This window comes from Phodopus roborovskii, unplaced genomic scaffold (assembly GCF_943737965.1).
Source record: "Phodopus roborovskii unplaced genomic scaffold, PHOROB, whole genome shotgun sequence".
Classification (NCBI taxonomy): Eukaryota; Metazoa; Chordata; class Mammalia; order Rodentia; family Cricetidae; genus Phodopus; species Phodopus roborovskii.
In genome coordinates, this window is record NW_026126517.1 from 16,205,897 (window position 1) to 16,227,676 (window position 21,780).

A 21,780-nucleotide genomic window follows, 5' to 3' on the forward strand; every position below is an offset into this window, starting at 1 on the left:
TTCAGATGTCAGATAACTAGTTAAAACTAGCAAGTTTCTCCATTTTCTACTTCTCTGAGTGGTTTAACTTTTCTTCACAAAACTTTTCCTGTTCATGTCTTTCCCCCCACATTTCATACACATTTTCTATCTTCTTGCACTTGAATAAAGTCCTCCCTATAAGTGTGCAACTTATTATTTTCCAATGTGGGATAACAACAGCAGCAACGACAGCTTATTATTCTCCTCTCAGAAGCTGTCCCAATGCATTCTTGGTCAAAGCCATCGAATCCCTATTGCTAGATTTGGGTGGGGACAATACCTGGCCTTTCAGACATTAACAAGTGATAAGTATCTGGCAAGCATTTGCTTTTAATCATCACTATTAATCTGCCTGATAATAGGATGAAATAGTAAGCTTCTTTTTTTCTTTGCTTGGATATAGTCAAGTGATTTTTGTCACATGAATGAAGTGATCACTTTCCTCTTCCGGTTTCTGAAAGCCTCTGACTGACTTTTCCTGCCTTTATTTCTTTTTACCCTCCTTTATGACTGTTAAAAAAAATCTATCAAGAGCCCCTAGATCCTTGTAGTTAAAGACAATGCTTCAGAGAACTTGTGACAATGACAGGGAGACAGTGTAGGCAATGATTAAGGCTATTACTAGAGTTGGAGAGATCAAAGTGGACTCCATAGTCTAGAGCAAGCCTTCTCATTTGTAAATTGACAGAATTTTTAAAATCACTAGATGATGTAGTGCATATTTATTATGTACAACGTGATGATTTGAAGTATGTAGCCATTGTGTGATGGTTAAACACAGCTAGCTAAAAAGTGCACTAACTTATGTGTTAGGGTCAATAATAGACAAGGCAGCATTATTTGTACATTGTTGTTGTGATGCCTGGCATAGTGCTTGGTAAATCTCAAGTGCTCTATACTAGATGGTAAAAATTATTTCCCCTTCAATGCTTTTTTAAAAATCATGTTCAAGAAGATGTAACTTAAAGGAAAAAAAAAAAAAAAACAGTTCATTAAAAGCCTCTTGAAGCATCATTAAGGGTGTAATGAACATTTCCTTAGGAAGGCAGACTCTGGGGCAATGGTCCTGTGGGAGCTCACTGGGATTTCCAATAAAAGCCTCAGTTCCCCGCTGTTCATGGTGCTAGGGAAAGATGCTTCCCCCTTTCCTTGTAACTGTTCAGGAGTCTCACAACAAAGGAACAACCAGAGAGCAAGCTCTCCATCCAATTGTGCACCAGAACCAAGATAAGCTAGAAGTTTTGATCCTAAATGCAGAGAAGCAAAAGTAGAGCTGTCTGCACAGTACACTGTCAGTTTCCTTTCCTCTAGACCAACTGAGTCACCCAGAAGGAGATGGACTGAAGGCAGTAAAGGGAGGCTCCAAGCTGAACCGGTGAATCGCAGGCCAGTGTCTGCCTGACCCAGTCAGCAGCTCAGGCACCAGGTGATTTTAATTCCCCTGCTTTAGCAGCTCAGTAGCATTGTGACTTCACCTGTAAAATTCCTCACCTGTAAAATTACAGATCAGCCAGCATTTAGACAGTGTCAGTTAATGTTTTGTTCTACTATTCTTGCCCCGCCTTGGGCTTTCCTGTACTTCATGTGTTTAACTACATCCTCCAGTTATTTTATTTTATTTATTTAATTTTTTTATAATCAAGTCCATTTAAATGAAAACAAACATTTATAGACAATATTTGGGAATTTGGGCGTCGTTCTTTCCAAACTACTTCCTGCTGGTAAGGGGCGCTGTCATGGGGGATTCTAAGAAGATGCAGAAATCCTGGCTGTAGTCTGCAAGGCTGCTTTGTCCAGCTGTTTTGAATGTAGGATCACCTGGTACTCTGTTTTAGGTGGTTTGGCTTGATCAAACCACATCCTCTGGTTCTTAATGACTCTTTGTTGTTTGTTTGTTTTATCTTCACAGACACTCCTGGAAGAGAATGGCTGTAGAGAACACCTCCTCAGTGACAGAGTTCATCCTTGTGGGATTAACGGATAAGTCTGAATTCCAGATCCCATTCTTCATCGTGTTTCTAAGTTTCTATGTGGTCACTGTGGTGGGAAACCTGGGCTTGATCACCTTGATAGGGTTGAACTCTCACCTGCACATTCCCATGTATTTCTTCCTCCTCAATTTGTCCTTCATAGATTTTAGTTACTCCACCACACTCACCCCTAAAATGCTGGTGGGGTTTGTTCTAAGAAAGAATATCATTTCTTATGCAGGGTGTATGACTCAATTTTTCTTCTTCTGCTTCTTTGTCTTTTCTGAGTCCTACATCCTGTCAGCAATGGCATATGACCGCTATGTCGCCATCTGTAAACCATTGCTGTACAGGGTCACCATGTCTCCCCAAGTATGTTCATATCTTTTGTCGGGTGTCTATGGGATGGGAGTTTTTGGGGCTGTGGCCCATATGGGAAACATACAGTTTATTACCTTCTGTGCTGACAACATCATTAATCATTATATGTGTGATATCATTCCCCTCCTCGAGCTGTCCTGCAACAGCTCTTTCATCAATTTGTTGGTGGTTTTTGTTGTTGTGACCATTGGCATCGGAGTGCCCATTGTTACTATTTTTATATCTTATGGTTTCATCCTCTCTAGCATTCTCCACATTAGCTCCAAAGAAGGCAGGTCCAAAGCCTTTAGTACCTGCACTTCCCATATTATTGTAGTGTCTCTCTTTTTTGGGTCAGGAGCTTTTATGTACCTCAAGCCGCCTTCTAGTTTGCCCCTGGATCAGGGAAAAGTATCTTCTGTTTTCTATACTGCTGTGGTGCCCATGTTCAACCCATTGATCTACAGCTTGAGGAATAAGGATGTCAAGATTGCTCTGAAGAAAACCTTGAGCAGAAAAATCTTCTTGTGACAATGTTTAGTAATTATTAGTAATGTTAAAAACTTATGATTTTCAGTTGTGAAAGTCAGTGCTTCTTACACTATAACAGAACTTAAAATCTCATTTTCAAGAATATTCAAACTTGTCTGCCTCAATTATTCTTTATTTTGCAGAAATTGTTTTGATAATAATAAAATATAGCTAAGAAATAAGCCAGTCCAACCTATTCATATAATGTGCTGCACACTGGTGATTTATGTTTTACAGGGTACCTACTGATGCACATGCTTCTGATACTTGAGCTGGGGCTGACATACAGGTCCTTGAATTCCGGTAATATTTGTTTTGTTTCTGCTTAGCCCCACTTTCTTTTTCCACCTTTCCATGGCCAGTTTCACCTTTTTACAGCTTGCCCCGGATATTTGCATTAAAACAGATTTAAACAAATCTGATTGTCATTTGTTTCAGCGATGGCATTCAGCTTTGCGTAGATTAATTTTTGGAGTATCATTTTTGCAAGCATGTTAGGGGTGAAAAATTAGGTTGAGAAAGAAATGCTTTTAAGACACCTGATGTAAGAGAATGAATGGAAACAATGGAACCAAGAACCAAGCACCTGTGCTCCCATAAGGGGTATACAGAGCCTTGCATACCCAGACTCCTCAGACACCTTAATGACTTAAGATGTTGCATAGGACCTTCATTCATTCATTATTTTTCCATAAATGGAGACAAAATTTGGAGCTTCAAAGGTATGAAAAACTTAGGAACAGATGGGCTTGGACGTATGTTCATTATATTGGGTAAAATGAGACAAAGCTTGATTTAGGAGAGATTTAGGAGGATAATGTTTTTAAAAATCAGTATACATCATTGTCAGGAATGCTTCTTTGTGAACTCTTTGAAAGATGCTTTGAATTATGAATTTTTCTCAGGCAAGTTCTCTTTATTATATTAGAGAAAGCAGTTTGGAAAACTGTTTACATTTCCCCTTTGGAATGATTCTATTCAATAATGTACACGTTTTCACAGAAGGTGAAGCCCAGGGGAAACTATATTTCCAGTAATGAGGTTGAATGCAAGACTGAATTCAGGACACATGGATTAGGGCTAGGAAGGTGGGGAATTAGTATAATGTAGGCAAATGAAAAAGTGCCCAACTTATTTTACTTTTTTATTTAGGAATACTATCATATACTATTTGTACAAAATAATAGGTTTCACTTTAACTTTTCAACATATAAAGAGTTTATTTCTATCATGCCCCACCTCCCACTATCTCTTTTCAAACTTTCTTCTAGTAGGTGCCTTCCCCTTCCAGATATCTCCCTTTCACAGTGGAAACCATTTTTATTTAAAAATCGTGATTTTGCATACAGAGGAAAATATAACATTTATCTTTGTGTGTCTGACTTTTTTCCCACTTATTATTGTGCTATCTAGCACACCGATGTTTCTAGAATAGTCTTTGTAGCTGAATAAAACTCCATTGTGTATGTATATCAAATTCCCTTTGTCCATCCATCTATTGATAAGCATCAGAGCTGATTCTATAACTTTGGCTGTTATGACTTGTAAGAGACATGCACATGTAGGTATTCTATTGTGTGCAGACTTTGAGTCCTTTAGGTCTCTATATCCAGTGGATAGTATAGTAATTCTAGTTTAAGTTTTCAAGGATCTTTTGTATTGTTCCCATAGTAGCTAGACCAATTTGCCTTCTCACCAAGAAGTATGTGTGGGTTCCTTTCCTCCAAATATTTGCTGGCATTTTTTTTTCTTTTAATGTTCTCCTGACTGGGGTCCATTCCCTTTAAAAGTGAAGTGTGACCTTATACAGCAAAGCACATGAATATCAAGTGTTTAATGGATTTCCCCCTCAGTATGTAAGGTTACACAGCACCACTTAGACCTAGAGTAGGCAATTTCCATCATTTCAGAATGTTCTGGGCTGTTCTTTTCCAGTAAAATTCCCAGTAAATTCATTCTCTTCCTGGAAATAGCTATCATTCTCCCTCTTACCCTGGTGGATCCATTTTGCTTAGGTGTGCGCTTCGTAGTAATTGTTAAACAGCATAATTACTAATCATTTTACTTTATTTTATTTTGACTGTGCTGGAATCCAGGGTCATGAACATGTCAAGCATGTGCTCTGGGATTGAGCATCATCTATAGCTTACCACATTATCTTTTGATTGCTGCCTCCTTTCCTTGTAAATGGCATCACCAAACTTTTCTTAGTTATTTCTGTTTAGTCCATACTCTGCTGTACAAATAACACAATTTTATTTATTTTATTTACTATTGTCTTAGTGGATATTTGTTTATGGAACCTACATATCATTAATAAAGTTTCCAATGAAGTTATCAAGAAAGTGCTTTGTCTAGAGTGTACTCTTATTTCTCTTGGGAATGTGTATATGTGAGTGTCCTGGACCACAGTATTTCTATCACCAAGTTACCTTACAAAGTTTTTAAACTATTTTTGCTTTCACCAACAACTGTTAGGTAAGGATCTTTCTTTTTTAATTTAAATTAAAAACTATCTTATTTTACATACCAACCCTAGTTCCCTCTCCCTCCTGTCCTATCCATCTTCCCATCCCACCCCCTACGATCTTTCTTTTCTATATGAATATTTGGTAATTTCAGTATTTCTCACTTTAGAACTCTGCTGGCTAGTCAGTGCAATATTCCTATAAGCATTGTTAATAAAGTTTCCTGGAGAAACAATTATGTTAGAAATTTCTTACATGTTTATCAGCTATTTGGATATTGTCCTCTGTGAAGTGTCCATTCAATTCATTTTCCTACTTAAAGAAGTGTCAGTCTCTGACTGTATGTGTGTCTCCACATGTGTACAGGTTCATGTGTGTGCATGCACATGCATGTAGAAGCAGAAACCGTGTTTGTTGATATGGGGTTCTTTTGCTTGGCTTGGAGTCCACTGGTTGACTAGGCTGCTTAGCCAGGATGCCCCAAGAGCTGCCTGTCTCTGCATCTCTGTAATAATTAAAATTGCAAACATGAACTATCATACCTGGCTTCTTTACATGGGCTCTGAGCATTGGACTCAGGTCTTCATATTTTCATGGCAAACATTTTTGCTAAATGAATTCTCACCAATTCATCATTAGTCTTAAGAAAACTTATTTAAGTTTCAAAACAGATATTTGGATCCATGTTTTTTCAGAAATATATAATGCAGTTACTATTTAAGTCTATGGCTTGCCCATTTACATGATTATGTAACATATATTTTGGTGACATATATTTTTTTTAATAGTCAATATATTAGTTCTTCTTTTTGCTATGAGTACTTTGTTATGTTTAATTTTTCCTGCTCCCAAGTCTCAAAGATATTTTCATGTTTTCACTTAAAAGAATTATGGGTTTTCCCTTATAATCAGATCTTTGACCAATTTCAAATCAATTACCATATATAGAAATATAGTTGTATTAGTAATTTCATATAGAATGAGATAGTCACATTTTTCAAAGACATTAAGTTGTTTTAACACCATTTATTGAAAGGACTATTTTTCTTTTAATTATTTTGGATATCTTATATGGGATTATTTGAAGATCAAGGGAAAAATAATTTTATGGGACTAGTTGGAAAGGAGGCTGGAAGTTAAAGAACTCTATCCTGTGGCCAAGTGTTAACAGATGTGAAAAGAAATGACATTCTTGTCTTGTTTTCAAATGGACTTATGGTATTTTTTTTTTTAAGCATTTGATACTTTTTATTCTAAATCAGTTGGTAGAACTTTCTACTCTCCCTGAAGATATATAAAAGTCAGATATCCCCTTCATTTGGGGGATTTCTCTGGACCCCTCCTGCCATTCTGTGTAGGCAGCTCTCTCTCTCTCTCTTACTTATCCTTTATGCCATCCATTTAAATGAAGTTCCTCTCCAGGTTTTAAAAGGAAGCCACTCTTTTCCCCTAAGACCCTGATATGTTCTTTCTGACAGAGTGCACTGTTCCTTTGCAATGCTTATCTCTCACTAGGAAGATGAGGCTCTCTGCTTTTCTTTAACCCCATCCATTCCTGGTTGATAATTATGTGTCCGTTCCTTTCATGAACCAACTTTCATTGCTTTTCCTTCTTTTATATTTAACATATCAAGCACAGCTCTATTTCTGCTGGTACCTACTTACCTCTATACATTTATTCAATAAAGTTTCAGAAAAGGGCATTTAATTATGTGTCTTCAAATAGACATGGTCTGGAAAGGAGGGAGTACAAGGAATTGCTGTTGAAAATGACTAGACACAGAAAGCCCTGAGATATTGTTACCTGTCACCTTAGGTTCCATGTATGTTAAAGAGGTTAGGAAACATAAATTGTTCAAAGAAAATGGATTTATTTGCAGTTTAGCCAAACAGGGACATATGAGGGGGCTGCAGGATGTCTCTCTCCCACACTTGTGATCATTTTACAACTTACAGAGAATCACAAGACAAGTGTTCTAACATATGTAAATTTATGTATGAGATAAGTTAACCAGTCATTTTGATGTGAGACTTTCTACTTGTTCTCGGCCTGGCAGAATTATTTGTTAGGAGTAGATGTAGTGGAGGCCAGCTTCAAGCTCTGACTTCTGCATACATGCACTGTAAGTGTAAAGAGATGGTAGTTTCATAACTAGAGGGAAGTGTACAGTGACCTTTCTACAGATTACTTTTTCCCCTGTCTACTTATTTGTAGAATCTAATACATTTAATCTCATAAATAGAATGATTTGGAGGAAGTAGATAATATAATTATAATTTTAAAACATGAAAAGAGTTGTTAAAAATTAACACCAGAGGAGATGAAAGCCTCAGACATTTACCAATGGAGTAAACAGTAGAATCAATGTAAATCTTAGCCTGAAAGTAACTGAAAAGTTAAGCCACACCAAAACTTCCATCTATATATCTATTTATCTCAGTTCCCATAACCCGCTATATCACATCTATTTTCACCAAAAAGTAACAAGGCATGCTAAAAGACTAAAGTCTAAAGAGATGAAATGAGCAACAGAATCATACTTAGTGAGAATGTTGGAATTATCATCGAAAACTGAAGTTATACTGAGGGCGATAATGGATGTAACAGAGAGCAGCGTCAGCAGACAGTGAGAACTATAAGTAGAATTCAAAGGAAATACTGAAAACTCATGAAACAGAAATAAAGAAAATTGCCCTTGATAGGCTCATAAGTTGACTGGCCATAAAAAATCACTGGTTTTGAAGATATGTCATGGTAATATTCTGAGATAAATATAAAGAGAAAATGAATGGAAAGAAATGTGTGTGTGTGTGTGTGTGTGTGTGTGTGTGTGTGTGTGTGTGTGTGAGAGAGAGAGAGAGAGAGAGAGAGGGACAGAACTTACATGAATTCTAACATGCAATGAAAATTGAAGAAGACAAGAGAAAGAACTGAAGAAAATGGAAGTAGTTCTTGTGCTGACAGTTGTTGAGAATTAGCCATAGACTACATCTATGTATCCAGACCTCAGTAAGTACAAAGCAGTACAATACTGAGATGTCTCCATCCAGTACTTTCATCATCTAGTAGCAGGAAACCAGCCAAAGAGGTACTCTTGAAAGAAGCCAGAGGAAACATATCCTTATTTTCTATAAGGTCTTTTCCATAAAGAAGCATGAACAAGGGTTTCCTAGATTTCTATTCAGAAACCGCATAAACAACAAAAGATGGGCTGGGATGTAGCTCAGTTGGTAGATGGTTTACTTTGCATCCTTGAAGCCCTGGGCTTGATTCTAGATACCTTGTAAGTCAGATATAATGATGAAGAATCTTTGAAAAGAATGTACTCCTGTGAATGAATACTTAAGAGGTGAGATTGCAGAGCATTATGAAAACTCTACTTTTAAGTTTTTGAGGGACCTCCCATGCTATTTTTCACAATACCTTTTGTTAGTCAAGATTCTGTAAAGGAACAAAACTGCCTGTCTCTTCCTCCCAAGTGCTGGTGTTGAAGATGTGCACCACCAACTGGCCAATATGTTCCACTCTCACTCATTCATCTTTATCTGCCCCTCATACTTGCCTATTTTGCTGTGAGAATGGAAATGGAGAACATGGTTAAAAATTGGCTTCCTTAAGGGAATGCCTTGTAGGAAGTGTGTATTCCACTTTAACGATATATATATTATATATAATATATTATACGGTGTGGATGTGTGTCCGTAGGTATGTGAAAGGAGCTTAAGAGCTATAAATTCAGTTTGATTCTCATGTCCTTGTTGGTGGTAAGGGGTTAGAGTATACATAAAAATTTGATAAAGGGATATGGACAGAGCTCTGATGGTATGTGGTGCAGCTTTCAGCTGACAGAAATGTTTTCATGTCACTGCTTTGCTATTAGTGATAAACACACAAACAAAGGAAACCAAAAACGCCTATCGCATCTGAATCTCCCATTTGTTTCTTGAGCTTTTCCTCTTTTTGTAGTGTGGTTAATATATTTTTAGATTCTATCTGTTGAGAGACTTTTTTCCTTTTTTGCTGGTTGTGAGTCAGTTACTAACCCTTAGAACAGAAGGTACCAGCTTGTTTGCTGTTGGTGATATCTTGGCTTTCTCTGCCTTTGCTCGTTTTTGGACACTTAGAGTTGCCACCATGGACTCTGTCCCACTTACCTTGGTTCTATTCTATTTTTGAAAAATAGTTGCAGTTATTAACAACCCCAAGGCTCCTGGAGGAATGGGTGTCTTCTCTCTTGTCCTGGCCTTTATGCCTGTTATGGGGTTATCTGAGTGGTCTATGTCTTATCACCTCACTCCCTGTGTTTGTAAGGGTGTCTCTGACTATGCTTATGTCAGTTAGTCAGTCTGTCCTCCATTCTACCCTCTGACTTATCCTGTTTGGTTACCTGGTGTAAGGCTGCTATGAGCTGAAGTACCTGACTCTCTTAGCCTCTTTCTTAGTGAGCAATTAAAGGTGAGAAGAAGGTTGGGGGTGTATTTAGCACTCTGGTCTTTTCCTGGGTTAGTACTGTAGGCTGAGTCCACCTACATAGTATCATACCCAAGCCAAGTAGCCCTCTGCACATTGCTTCTTTTTGTCCATGTCAGCCTACATGTAATAGTAGTGACTTTTTAATTAATTCTTCATTGCCCTTTGATTTTCCATCACCCTACCTACAGTGTCATAAACAACAAATCTTATCCTCCTCATGGGTTCTAATCAAGAGGGCTCAGCTGGTGAACCAGGAAGTCCATCTTCCAAGCTCTCATCTCATCAGCTTAGGTGACCATGTACTCTTAAACAACAAAGGCAGGCTAAGCACGTTGTATGTATATGTCTGTTCATACATATACATATATGTATGCAACAATAATAATCAAAGGAAAATAGGCCATCAATTTCAGCACGGGGGGCATAAGAAGAGTTAGAGGAATGCTATCTGGGAGGGGATGGAAACAGAAAGTTTCAAGTGATATAATTCTGTTTTAATTAAAAAGGTATCAAAACATAAAAATGAGTTATATTTCTAGGATTCGAGAACAAAGCCTACACACATGTTCATTTTGGCCCATAGCAAGAAATATGACTCCAAACAATTCTGTGAGAGGTCTAATCTCTGGGCAGAGCGGACATATCCTGTAAGTGAGCATCTATCTTTCATGTCCCTTTAGGACAAAGAATTCAGAATATTCTATTTTCTCTCACATTTCATTATTCACACCCTTTAAGAGGGGGTGTTACTCTCCTAAGTGTTAGGACTGAAGTCCAATGGAGTGTGGGATGTATTCTCTTCTGTCTTGAAGAGAATGCCATAAGCTTTGCAGGTTTGATTTTCACCTGGCTCACAAAACTTATATGTGAGTTAGAAGCAATTAGAAAATTTAAACCTGGGTGCAGATCTTAGTTCTACCTACCACAGAAATTTATCTACATTAAAAATTAAAAGCCCCATATATATGAACCCTGTAATCTAGTTTTTGAGACAAATTCTCACTATATACTTGTGGTTGGCAGAACTCCCTTTGTATGCTGGGTTGGCCTTGAACTTATAGGGAGCCACCTGCCTCTGCTTTCCCATGTTGGGATTAAAGGGGTGCACCCTGATCATTTATTTCTTCTTGATATAGGGTCTTATATACGCCCAACTTGGATTCAAATTTGCCATATGTTAGACAATGACCTCAAATTTCTAATTCCCTGGCCTCCATATCTCAAGTTCAGGGATTACACTATGTTCACTTTTAAGTAGTGGCTCAGCTTGAACCTAGGACTTCAAGCTAGGCAAACCCTTGACTAAGTCATTTTTTCCCTTCTGTCCAGCTCCTGTGTCTTATTTCTCTACTAGTTTTCCTCTCAAACTGAGAGTGAAATCTAGTGAGTTATTACTCTAACTTCTCTTCCAAAAGGAAGTAGGTGTTTTTGAAAACTGCAGTCTTTGTTGTAGTTAATTCCTCTGGTTGGAATGATTTGCCTTCTTTCCCACAGGTCATCTTATAATTATCATTCAGGACTCAACAGCAATTAGTTTCCAACATAATTCAACTGGACCAGATGTTTCCATAGTAACAGAGCTATAATGGTACATGGTATCTTAGTGAAAATGTGGGCTCAGGAGGTATATAACCAATCATCTGTCATAGAAGCACATATAATAAGGAATAATTATTCTGCAATTGAAAACTTAAAAAATGGATAATAAACTATTTCATGGATTGATCAATGGGAAGCTCATTCATGAAATAGATATTTATAACACCAACCACTTAAGACTTAATGCCTACAAACTCATGACACTGAATTAGATGAGACCTAATGAACCTCATCAACATTTGGGGATTAACTGATGGGTAATTATTTCCTGAATCCTGATTTGGAATACATGGTCAACACCTGTCTGTGTAACAAGTGGGTCCTGCTTGTGCTTCTTCCTCCATCACTGAAACTTCAAATATGGCTTATTCTCTTTTTAGAAATAATTACTAATACACAGATTAATTAAGAAAAGAGGATTTGTTTGTTTTTACTGTCTATCTATGAGTATTTGGCTACATGTGTATATGTGCACTGTACATTATTCTAGTCCTTATTGCATTTCCCCCACCCCCTGCTCCCTGAATCCTGCCTCCTTCTCACAGGTACTGTTTTGCAGTACTTTCCCTTCACTTAGTGGAAGTCTGAAGATTTACTCCACAGACAGTCTGAGCCATAAGAACCTTGAGTTCTGGTTATGGACATAGCAATAAGAAAGACCTGAAATGACAGCAACTGCATGAAGTTTTTGGATGTTAGCAACAAGCAAAAGCATCTCATTGTGAACTCCATTCTCATTAGGTCTTGAATCAGAAATGTGGTCTATTTCTTCAGATGAAAGTGAGTAGCCTTTGGGGAAAGACACTAAGCTCAGAGTTCTAAAAAAAAAAAAATAACCAACATATATCACAGAATAATGAAGTCTTCTAGGGTCCACACACGACCCTAGCTTGTAGAGTGGTGTGGTCTATTGCGTGTAATTTGGGTTTAAAAAAAGAAAAGAAAAGAGTCAAGGGTCCTGACATGTTTGAAGAAATGGTACAACTTGAGTTAAAAGAACTTCACTGAAACTAAATGCTGCATAGAAGCTCTCTATTCAACACCAGGCCTGTCATTATACTGGCCAGTCTCACCTTAGGGTGGCTACAAGTTATATAACATATGTGATGACACTGAAGTGCCCTGGTCATTCTTGAAGATACTGGGAAACCAAGCCAAGCCAAGCCAAGCCAAACAAAACCAAACCAAACCATGATGAGAAGTCTTGGAAGAGGGGCCGATGTTTAAAAAACAAAACAAAACAAAACAAAACAAAACAAAACAAAAGAACCATGATGAGAAAGAAGCCTTGGAGCAGGGGCTACTATGAAAACAAAAACAAAGACAAAAAACACTATGAGAAGCCTTGGAGCAGTTGCACTCTTTGGGCCATCCCTCTGCTGGAACAGAGCATGAGAACTTGAACAGAACTGACCAGGGATCCTCTGCATTTGACAGGAAGTCTCTCCTACTTCCTGGGCCCTGATTTGGGGAGACAGTTCTTTTGCAAAAGGCTTTGGAAGTAAACACATTAGTGTCAGGAAACATAACGTCTTTCTAGAAGGCTTACCACCAGGATGCTGATCCTTGGATGGGAGTGGCATTGATTTGGGGTGGTCTTGAAGGAAAAATGCAAATATAGCAAGAAAGCCTTTAGCTTTGGTTTTTGCATCTCCATTTTAGAGAAAGAGAAATGAGAAGGGATGATGCTTTCACCCATTTTGTGAACACATAGGTGATTCAAGGCTAGAGCTGCCTTAAGGATTAATTTTATAAACAAATGACATGGAAGAAGAGGGCCAGGCTTAACTCTTTTTTATTTTAAAGAACATTAACAAAATGTAGTGTTTTAGGTTCATGACAAAATTGAAAGATGTTGGATTTTTCTATATTCTCCTTGCCCCCACATATAGGTAACTTTCTCTATTACCATTATATAGCAGGTGTGCTTGTCACAGATAAGACTACAGAGACATGGTTTACACCAAGGCTCATGGCTCACTTATGTGAGTATTATGCAGTCTATGGATTTGAAGCCATTTATAATGATATATATCCACCATTGCAATAAACTACAGAGTAGTTTTGCCACCCTAAAAAAAATCTGTGCTCACACATATTCTCTTCAATAGAAATTTTGTCATGGATGGAAATGTTGAGAGCCCAAATAACATCCCTGGTAAGGTTCTGAGTAGGGTTCACAAAGAAATGAGAAATGGAAAAAAAAAAAAACAAAAAACAAAAACAAAAACAATGAAGAAATAGAAGTCTTTGTCCAGAATGTGCTCCATGCCGGTCAGTGGCAGGCAATAATACTATCCAATCAGAAACTTCAGAGGTGGGGGATGGGACCTCACAGAAGAGATAATCATCATGGTCAAGAGTCTTTGAAGTGCTGAGCCCTGAAATGGTTATTGTGTCTTAAATAACGAGACACAAGTAGTCAAAAATTTAAAGGTTTGCAGGCATTAATAAGTAACTTGAAGTTAAAATAGTTCATTTCTATGTGTGGTACTAAAAAATTAAGGAATGAATACTGTTGAAATTCCTTACTTTTGTCTTTATTCCTTCTTCTTCTTTTCTTTTTCCTCCTCTACAAAGTGTGTATTACAGTTTGGAAGTGGACCATGGCAACAACTTACCACAGGAAAATACCAGAGAAAAAGGCAGGGCCGTTGATAAAGATATCAGCAGTAAGTTGAAACCCTATGGTGATTAAATTGGTTATTCAAACCATGGACTGTTAAAAGGTTCAACTCCTCTAAGTTGGACCCCTTTGTAAGTCATCAGGGTACCCCACAGCATGTACTCTGCAATCACATTGGCTAAAAACAGGTCTTTCCAGCTGTGGGCAGGCAGGGCTATCAGGGTGAAGACAGGCAGATAGTTCAGGCAGGGTGAGGGTAGGGCGGCTCCAGACAGCTGCCCTGGAACAGAGGAGTGTCTATGCTAAAAGCAGGACATAACTTTGAATAACTTGCCTGTCTATTGACTGGGACACTGGTAATTACAGTGGGTGGGGGTGGGGTTTACCCTTGAGTAGGCTCTTACTGGTGTGGGGATCTAATTTTGGACTTTACTTAGAATTGCTGCCAGGCTGCCCTCCCTAGGCTTTCAAAGTGGGTGGAGTTCTGTGGCTTTCCTACACTTTTATTATTCCAGTTTGGGATATGGTGGGGAGCGGGAATGTTTTGGGTGCCAGGCCACTCATTTAAGTGAGGTGTACTTTGATTTGATTAAAAATGTGTTTAAAGGCCCTTATTTTGTTGCTAAGGGGTCAGGTTAGAGACTTAGTTCTGAGTGTTTCTTTCATTGTGATCTTTATCCCAGGATGTTCAGCTCTTTGCTGTGACTTATCTCTACAAACAGGCCTGAATTTAATACAGATTTTATATTTCAGAACCCAATCTTTTTTTCCCCAACAAGTTTCCATTGCATTCTTAGCATCACCTTTATACTTTCGTCTTCTGGAACAATCTAGAGTTATATGGCAAGATGATGAACTTTGAAATTTAGATCCCTTAATTTGAAAACCTGCTAGTGAATTTATAAAAATCTTAAGGCTATATCTAAATCTTGGTTTTCTCTTCTGTAACATCAGAAGATAATACTATCTCCCAAAGCTTTGAGGATGGAATAAAATACAGTATGAAATGGTTTTGAAAAATACTATTTTTAGAAGTGTCAGCTCTTGCTTAAAAATGAGCCACACAGTGTCAGGACTGTGGGATTTGCATTCACAGAGGGAGGATTGTGGAGGTGGGGCAGAAGAAATGTGTAGAGCTACACCCTATATCAGGAGAAAAGTTGTGTTGAACTTCTGTGCCGCCCCTGATCTGATGGAAGAAACTATCTGAAAGGAAGGGGACGCTGACACAGCAGAAGGAGAACATCTGAAGAAGTTCTACCAAAAGAAGCATTGAAATTTAGTCTACACGCTTTTAAAACCATGAGATCAGCACACAGAGTGATTGTCAACTCTGAGAAAACAGATTTTCAGTGTGTAAGATTTGGTTACTGGAGTAAGAAAATTTAGGTTTACTTCTTAGGGCTACTGTTTCTATGAGTTCTAGAAAATTAACTATCTCTATAAATGAGACTCTCCTCATTTATCAAATTAATTTAAGAACACTATATAGTTAATAGAAATCAAACACACATGAGTAAATACTGAGGAAAGCAATGTTAAAGTAGGATTTCATGTTAGATATGCAACTTGTTAATGCCATACAGAATGATGCTATATTTCCTTAAGGGTTACTTCACCTACCAGAAAAATTATAATAAAATTAATTCATACAAAAATTTCCTCTTATAATATAAAATGTTCCTTTTCTCAGCTCCGAGTTACTGATCAATATAGTTTTCTTTATCATTATTACATTTTTGGTTGTGAGCCTAGCCTTTAATGACTGAACCATCTCTCCAGCCCCTTTATCATTATTAAATGAAGGTTTGAAGAAATTGTGAAATAAGAGAACTAATTATAAGAGCTGAGGAAAAGAAGGAAAGGAAGATGGGGAGGACTGATGAGGGCAGAGAGTGGGGTAAGCAGCTGGAGCATTTCCATGTATGTTTAAGAACCATCTGTATGAGCCAGTACAGGACTCTTAGAAGTGTGCTCTTTGAATGGAGAGGGCAAAGAAGTTTTGTGACTCTCATGAAGATTTCTCTTGCTTCCAGTAGTTGTTAGACACCCAGGAAATAGGTATAATGTTACCCTGAGATACTTACATAGTTCTAAAGATGCAGACTATTGTTATAGGGAGAAAAAGTAAGAAGATTTGAGAACATATTAGGAGTAGTTGGAAGGGCCTTGGCCCCAGAATGATTTTCTGAAGTTGATTTCTTTTTATGGGACTCTCTCTCTCTCTCTCTCTCTCTCTCTCTCTCTCTCTCTCTCTCTCTCTTCCTCTCTTTTCTTTTGGTTTTGTTGGTGTGGGACTATCCATTGCCTGTGTTTTTGTGAGTGTAGTTAACTTCCTTGGGTTGGAGTTTTCCTTCTAGTACCTTCTGTAGGGCTGGATTTGTGGATAGATATTTAATTTTGTCATGAAATAACTTGTTTTCTCCATGTATGGTGATTGAAAATTTTGCTGGGTATGATATTCAAGGCTGGAATCCTTGGTCTCTTCGAGTCTGCAAGAGGTCTCCTGGCTTTTAGAGTGTCCATTGAGAAGTTGGGTGTAATTCTGATAGGTCTGCCTTTATATGTTACTTGGCCTTTTTCCTTTGCAGTTTTTAATATTTATTTTGTATGTTTACTATTTTGATTATTATGTGGTGAGGGAACTTTTTTTCTGGTCCCATCTATTTGGTGTTTTGTAAGTTTCTTGTAATTTTATTGTTATATCCTTCTTTCAATTTGGAAAATTTTCTTGTATGGTTTTGTTGAATATATTTTCTGGGCCTTTGAGCAAGGATTCTTGTCCTTCTATTTCTATTATTTTTAGGTTTTGTCTTTCATAGTGTCCCAGGTTTCCTAGATGTTTTCTGTTAGATATTTTTTGATTTAATGTCTTCTTTGACAAATTAATCTATTTCTTCTATAGCATCTTCAATGCCCTGAGATCCTTCTGTCTCTTGTATTCTGTTGGTGATGTTTACATCTGTAATTCCTGTTCACTTACCCAGGTTTTCCATTTCCAGAATTCCCCATTTGTGTTTTCTCCATTGCTTCTATTTCCATTTTCAGGTCTTCAACAGTTTTATTTTTTTCTGTCAACAGTCTGTTTTTTCTTGGTTTTCTTGATACTAAGAGATTTATTGATTTCCTTCAATGTTTTGATTATCCTTTCCTTCATTTCTTTAAGTGATATTTTTCATTTCCCCTTTAAGGACCTCTATCATTTTCGTAAAGTTATTTTTAAGATTTTTTTTTTTGTACTTTAGTTGCATTAGAATATTCATGCCTTGCTGTTGAAGAATAGCTGGGTTCTGGTGGTGACAAATTGCTCTTTATTGATTGTGTTCTTACACTGGCATTTAGAAATCTGTATTTGGGATGATTATAGGTCTAAGTGTTGATTCCTGTGTTTGTCTTTGTTGGATGAGTTTTTTGTTCCTTGGTGTCTGTTTCCTCTCTGGTCTTTTGACCTAAGTGGCAAGGGTTCTGGTGACTGGTGAGTCTTCAGGCCCAGTAGGCTTTGAGACAGGGCTTTGAGAATCTTGGGTCCCTTAAGCTGATCTGGCCTCTGGTAAAGTTGAAGTCCTTTTTAGGTATCTAGATCTGGCTTGGCTTCTAGTACAGCTGCTGACTTCTTCTGGGATGTCTAAGACCAGCATGCCTCTGGTAGAGCAGCTGGAGCTGTTCTTCCAATCGGTGTGGTCTGTGTCTGGTCCTATGGAGTCTGCTGTAGTTTGGGGAAGGACTGGGCAGAAGGATGGCAATGAGGTGGGAGGGTTTGGGCTGCTGTGTAGGTCTGGGGGAAGCAGAATCCAGGGGCTGGCAGGCCTGTCACTCACCTGCTTGTCAACTGATAAGGGTGCAACAGAGCAATGATATTCACCTGGAATTGGGGGCAGGTGCCGAGGTGGAGGATGTGGTCCCAGGACAGGTGGGTCACTCACTGGCTGTGCCTGGTGTGGTCTGTGCCTGGGGAAGGGTGATGGTCTTGGCCTGGGGAAGATTGATGGGGACAGAATTCAGGGAGGAGGGCAGTTCTGCTAGCAGGCGGGTCACTCACCCATTCTTGTTTTTGTGGCCTGGACATGCTTTGTGGAGGTCTTCTGGGGTTGTGGAAAGGGCCCAGCAATGGGGCTGTGGTCTAGCTGGGATCTCATGGGCTTGGGATAGGGTCACCAAGTACAGAATCAAGCAAGGGTGTGGTTCAGTTGGCAGGTGGCCACTCACCAGTTCTGGCTGGTATGGTCTGTGCCTCAGTGGTCGAAGTCTGTTGGGGTTTGGGTCAGGGCCCAGCCGCAGCAGGGCCAGGGACAAGCTGGAATGACATTGGCCGGGAGAAGGGTTATGGGGCAGGGGACAGAATCCAGAGAGGTGTACAGTTCTGTTGGCAGGCAGGTCACAATTATTATTGCATCCCAAACACAGTTTTCCCTTTCTCCTCTCCTCCTCCCAGTCCCTCCACTGATCTTCTCTCTGCCTTCCCCATATACTCTTCTCCTGTTCTCTTCAGAAAGGGACAGGCTTCCCATGGAATCAACCAAACATGGCATATCAAGTTGCAGTAAGACTAGGCCTCTCCCCTCATATTAAGGCTGACAAGGTGACCCAGTATGAGGAAGAGAGTCCCTAAAGCTGGCAAGAGAATCAGAGACATTCCCTGCTCCCACTGTTAGGAATCCCACAAGACTAAATTACACAACTCCAACATATACACAGAGGGCTAGGCCAGTCCCTAGCCCCTACCAGCCCAGGTTAGTAGATTCTGTGCGTTTTCTTGTGTTGTCCTAGACCCCTCTGGCTCCTAAAATCCTTCCTCCCCCTCTTCCATAGGATGGCTTAAGCTCTACCTAATGTTTGGCTGTCGTCTTTGCATTTGCTTCCATCAGTTTCTGGATGAAGACTCTCCAGTGACAATTGGGCTAAGCAGCAATCTACAAGTATAGCAGAATATCATTAGGAATCATAATGACATTTTTCCTCCAGTCATGTTTGGTTCTATCCTAGGTCTCTGGGTTATCCACCCTCTGGGTCCTGGTCCTCCAGGCAGTGTCAGGGGTGGACTCCTTCTCATAGCATGGCTCTCATGCTGGTTGGCCACTTCTACAATTTCTGTATCACTTTTATCTCAGTACATCTTATAGGCAGGATAAATTGTAGATTGAAATTCCAGGATATTTGGGAATAAGTAAGTTCACTTGCCTGGTACTCACTATAAAGCCAGTTTCTCAGCTATTATTTTATCAGGAGATCAAAGTAAGGACTAGAATTTACAGGCAGGCAGTTTGAGACCTCCTGATGTACCTAGCAGTCGATAAAACATGCAATACTGGCCTTAATTTATATATTGTATGCACACATTCACACACACACACACACACACACACACACACACAAAATCACATACATATTTTCTTTACGCAAAGATATGCACACATATATGGGCACATATATTAAAGATTAAATAAAAAGATGTAGCATTTTGATTATCTATGCCAAATAACTAGTTCTGTTTCGTGTATAGTAACAAATTTACCGAGTGACAAGTTTCTAAAGGAAAAAGAAATCAGGACTGGGAAGTCAATTTTGGGTTTCATAATTAATGTATATGGTTCTAGTCTGGATGGAGATGCCTATTAGGAATAAAAATCATACTAATTTTGGTTGCCATTTTTGTATTATGCAAAGTGGACATAATCAGTTCAGGCTACAGTTTATTTTGTATGGGATATAAGAGACGAAGAAAACTTCCTTCATTTCCTTCTTTGGTGGGCGCATAAGCCCAGATAATGCTGGTATTAGAAGAGAACTAAGACCAGACTGCAGCACTTTCAGCTGACTGGACAACTAGGTGGGACATGTGTTACTGGCTTATTTCCTTTATGTGCTTTCTAATGCTGGGGCCTCGGGCTCCCCACCCTTGGCCACTTTAATGTCTGATCTTCCTGAATTGTCCCAGCCACCTAGATTCTCTCTCCCCCTACTTTTATTTTGTTGGATGTTAGTTTATTTTTTCCCAGCTCCACTTATTAGAGTCAGTCTACGAATAAAGTACTGAATACACATAACTACCAGACATTTTGGGTAGTTACATAACACCATCCTTCATATAAGCACACACATACCTGTATAATTTTAAATCTAGGTTAAAATTTGAACTTTAGGTACAATTGTTATTGTCCACGTAGCATCTGATAACACGTGACTTACATCAACAAATAAAGCATATGAAAATACAACTGGAATTTCTTTTTGAATGGTTCTTTGATACAAGTGCACAGAGCAGTTTATGGAATAATAAACAAGGAGCTAGGGGTCACAGATTTCAGGACAAGCTAGACGATTGGTTTAGATGACTGGTAAAATGGTTTTCCTTCACTAGATGTTATGACTGTAAAGTATGTACAGAAGGGCGTGTGAGTGGAAAATATCCCTTCTACTACACCTGGAAGACAATGTTCAAGAGAGTAATTCAGAATGGTTAAAAGCTGGAGCCCTGGAGGTTATGAGGTGTTTGCATATTTAAAAGAATCTCAATTTGAACTTTATTTTTAAGCTCAGCATGGCCACACGTATTTGCAATTCCTGAAATTTAGAACCAAAGTCTAAGCCTGGAACACATAGTAAAACCTTGTCTCAAATAAAATAGACAAGTTTTATTCTTCAATGCAACCTCTTACCAAAAAGCAATGAAAAAATATCAAAGATACTCTTGAGATCTAAAATTAGTATGTTCAAATTAAAAGTTAATTGTAAATAGAAGGTTGTTATGAAAATGTGAGGAAATTTGCAATAAAGAAAAAATGAGACAGAAATGTAGGAAGGGAAGCTAATTACTAGATTAATAAAGTTCTATAAGGGTTATCTGGTTGATTTTCATCCTAACAAAGAGTAAATCTGAGGTTTACATGCTTTCAGGACCATTTTTGAGTGAAGTATTTTCTCAAATACTAAGAGCTAATAGTGTGAGTGCTGATAGCACACAGCTGGACTTGCATCAGAACCATCCCCCTTCCAGGTCTTTGTGAATAGGCTGCCTAGGTAAGATAGGAGAAATATGGGATGGAAGCCAGATTTGAGGCTTAGAAACTAATGTCTTTCTTAGGCTGAGAACATAGGAGGAGACTATTGGGCCCTTTATTGCCCACACTGCATGTGACCTAACATGATTGTGTCTATTAGGTGATCATTTTCACTATCTCTTTCTTCTGTCATTCTAAATGCTAAGACTGTCATCATATAGCATCTGAGGTCTGCAGCATAGATTTCTTTGCTTCATTGTAATCTGCCATCTTACTTTCCTGTTACTATGAAAAAAATCAAAAACAAACGAACAAACAAACAAAACAACCCATACCACGGAAACTCATTAAAAAAAGTGTTTCATTTGAGCTTATGTTTTCAGAGGATTAGAACCCTTGATGGCAGAGAACAGGCATAGTGTCAGGAACAGCTAAGAGCTAAGAGCTTACAGCTTGATTTGCAAGTAAGAGAGAGAGAGAGAGAGAGAGAGAGAGAGAGAGAGAGACAGAGACAGAGACAGAGACAGAGACAGAGACACAGAGAGAGAGAGAGAGACAGAGAGAGGACAGAAAGATAGACTAGAAACTGGAATGAATCTTTTGAAATCTCAGTCTGCCTCCAGTGACACACCTTCTACCATTAGGCCATGCCTCCTAGTCCTTCCCAAACAGTTGCACTAACTAAGGGCCAAGTATGGGGGTCCACCTTCATTCAAACTATGTGCTGTTTCCT

At 38.6% G+C, this 21,780-nt stretch overlaps 2 protein-coding genes across 2 annotated transcripts in view; one reads left to right on the forward strand and one right to left on the reverse strand.

Moving 5' to 3' along the window:
• Spa17 (sperm autoantigenic protein 17) overlaps nucleotides 1–21,780 on the reverse strand; it is a 380,810-nt gene that overhangs the window by 231,743 nt on the left and 127,287 nt on the right. The window lies entirely within an intron of this gene.
• On the forward strand, nucleotides 1,941–2,882 carry LOC127231537 (olfactory receptor 8B12). The gene has a single exon (XM_051197120.1). It carries the CDS (start codon nucleotides 1,947–1,949, stop codon nucleotides 2,880–2,882), a length of 936 nt encoding a protein of 311 aa, XP_051053077.1. The 5' UTR covers nucleotides 1,941–1,946.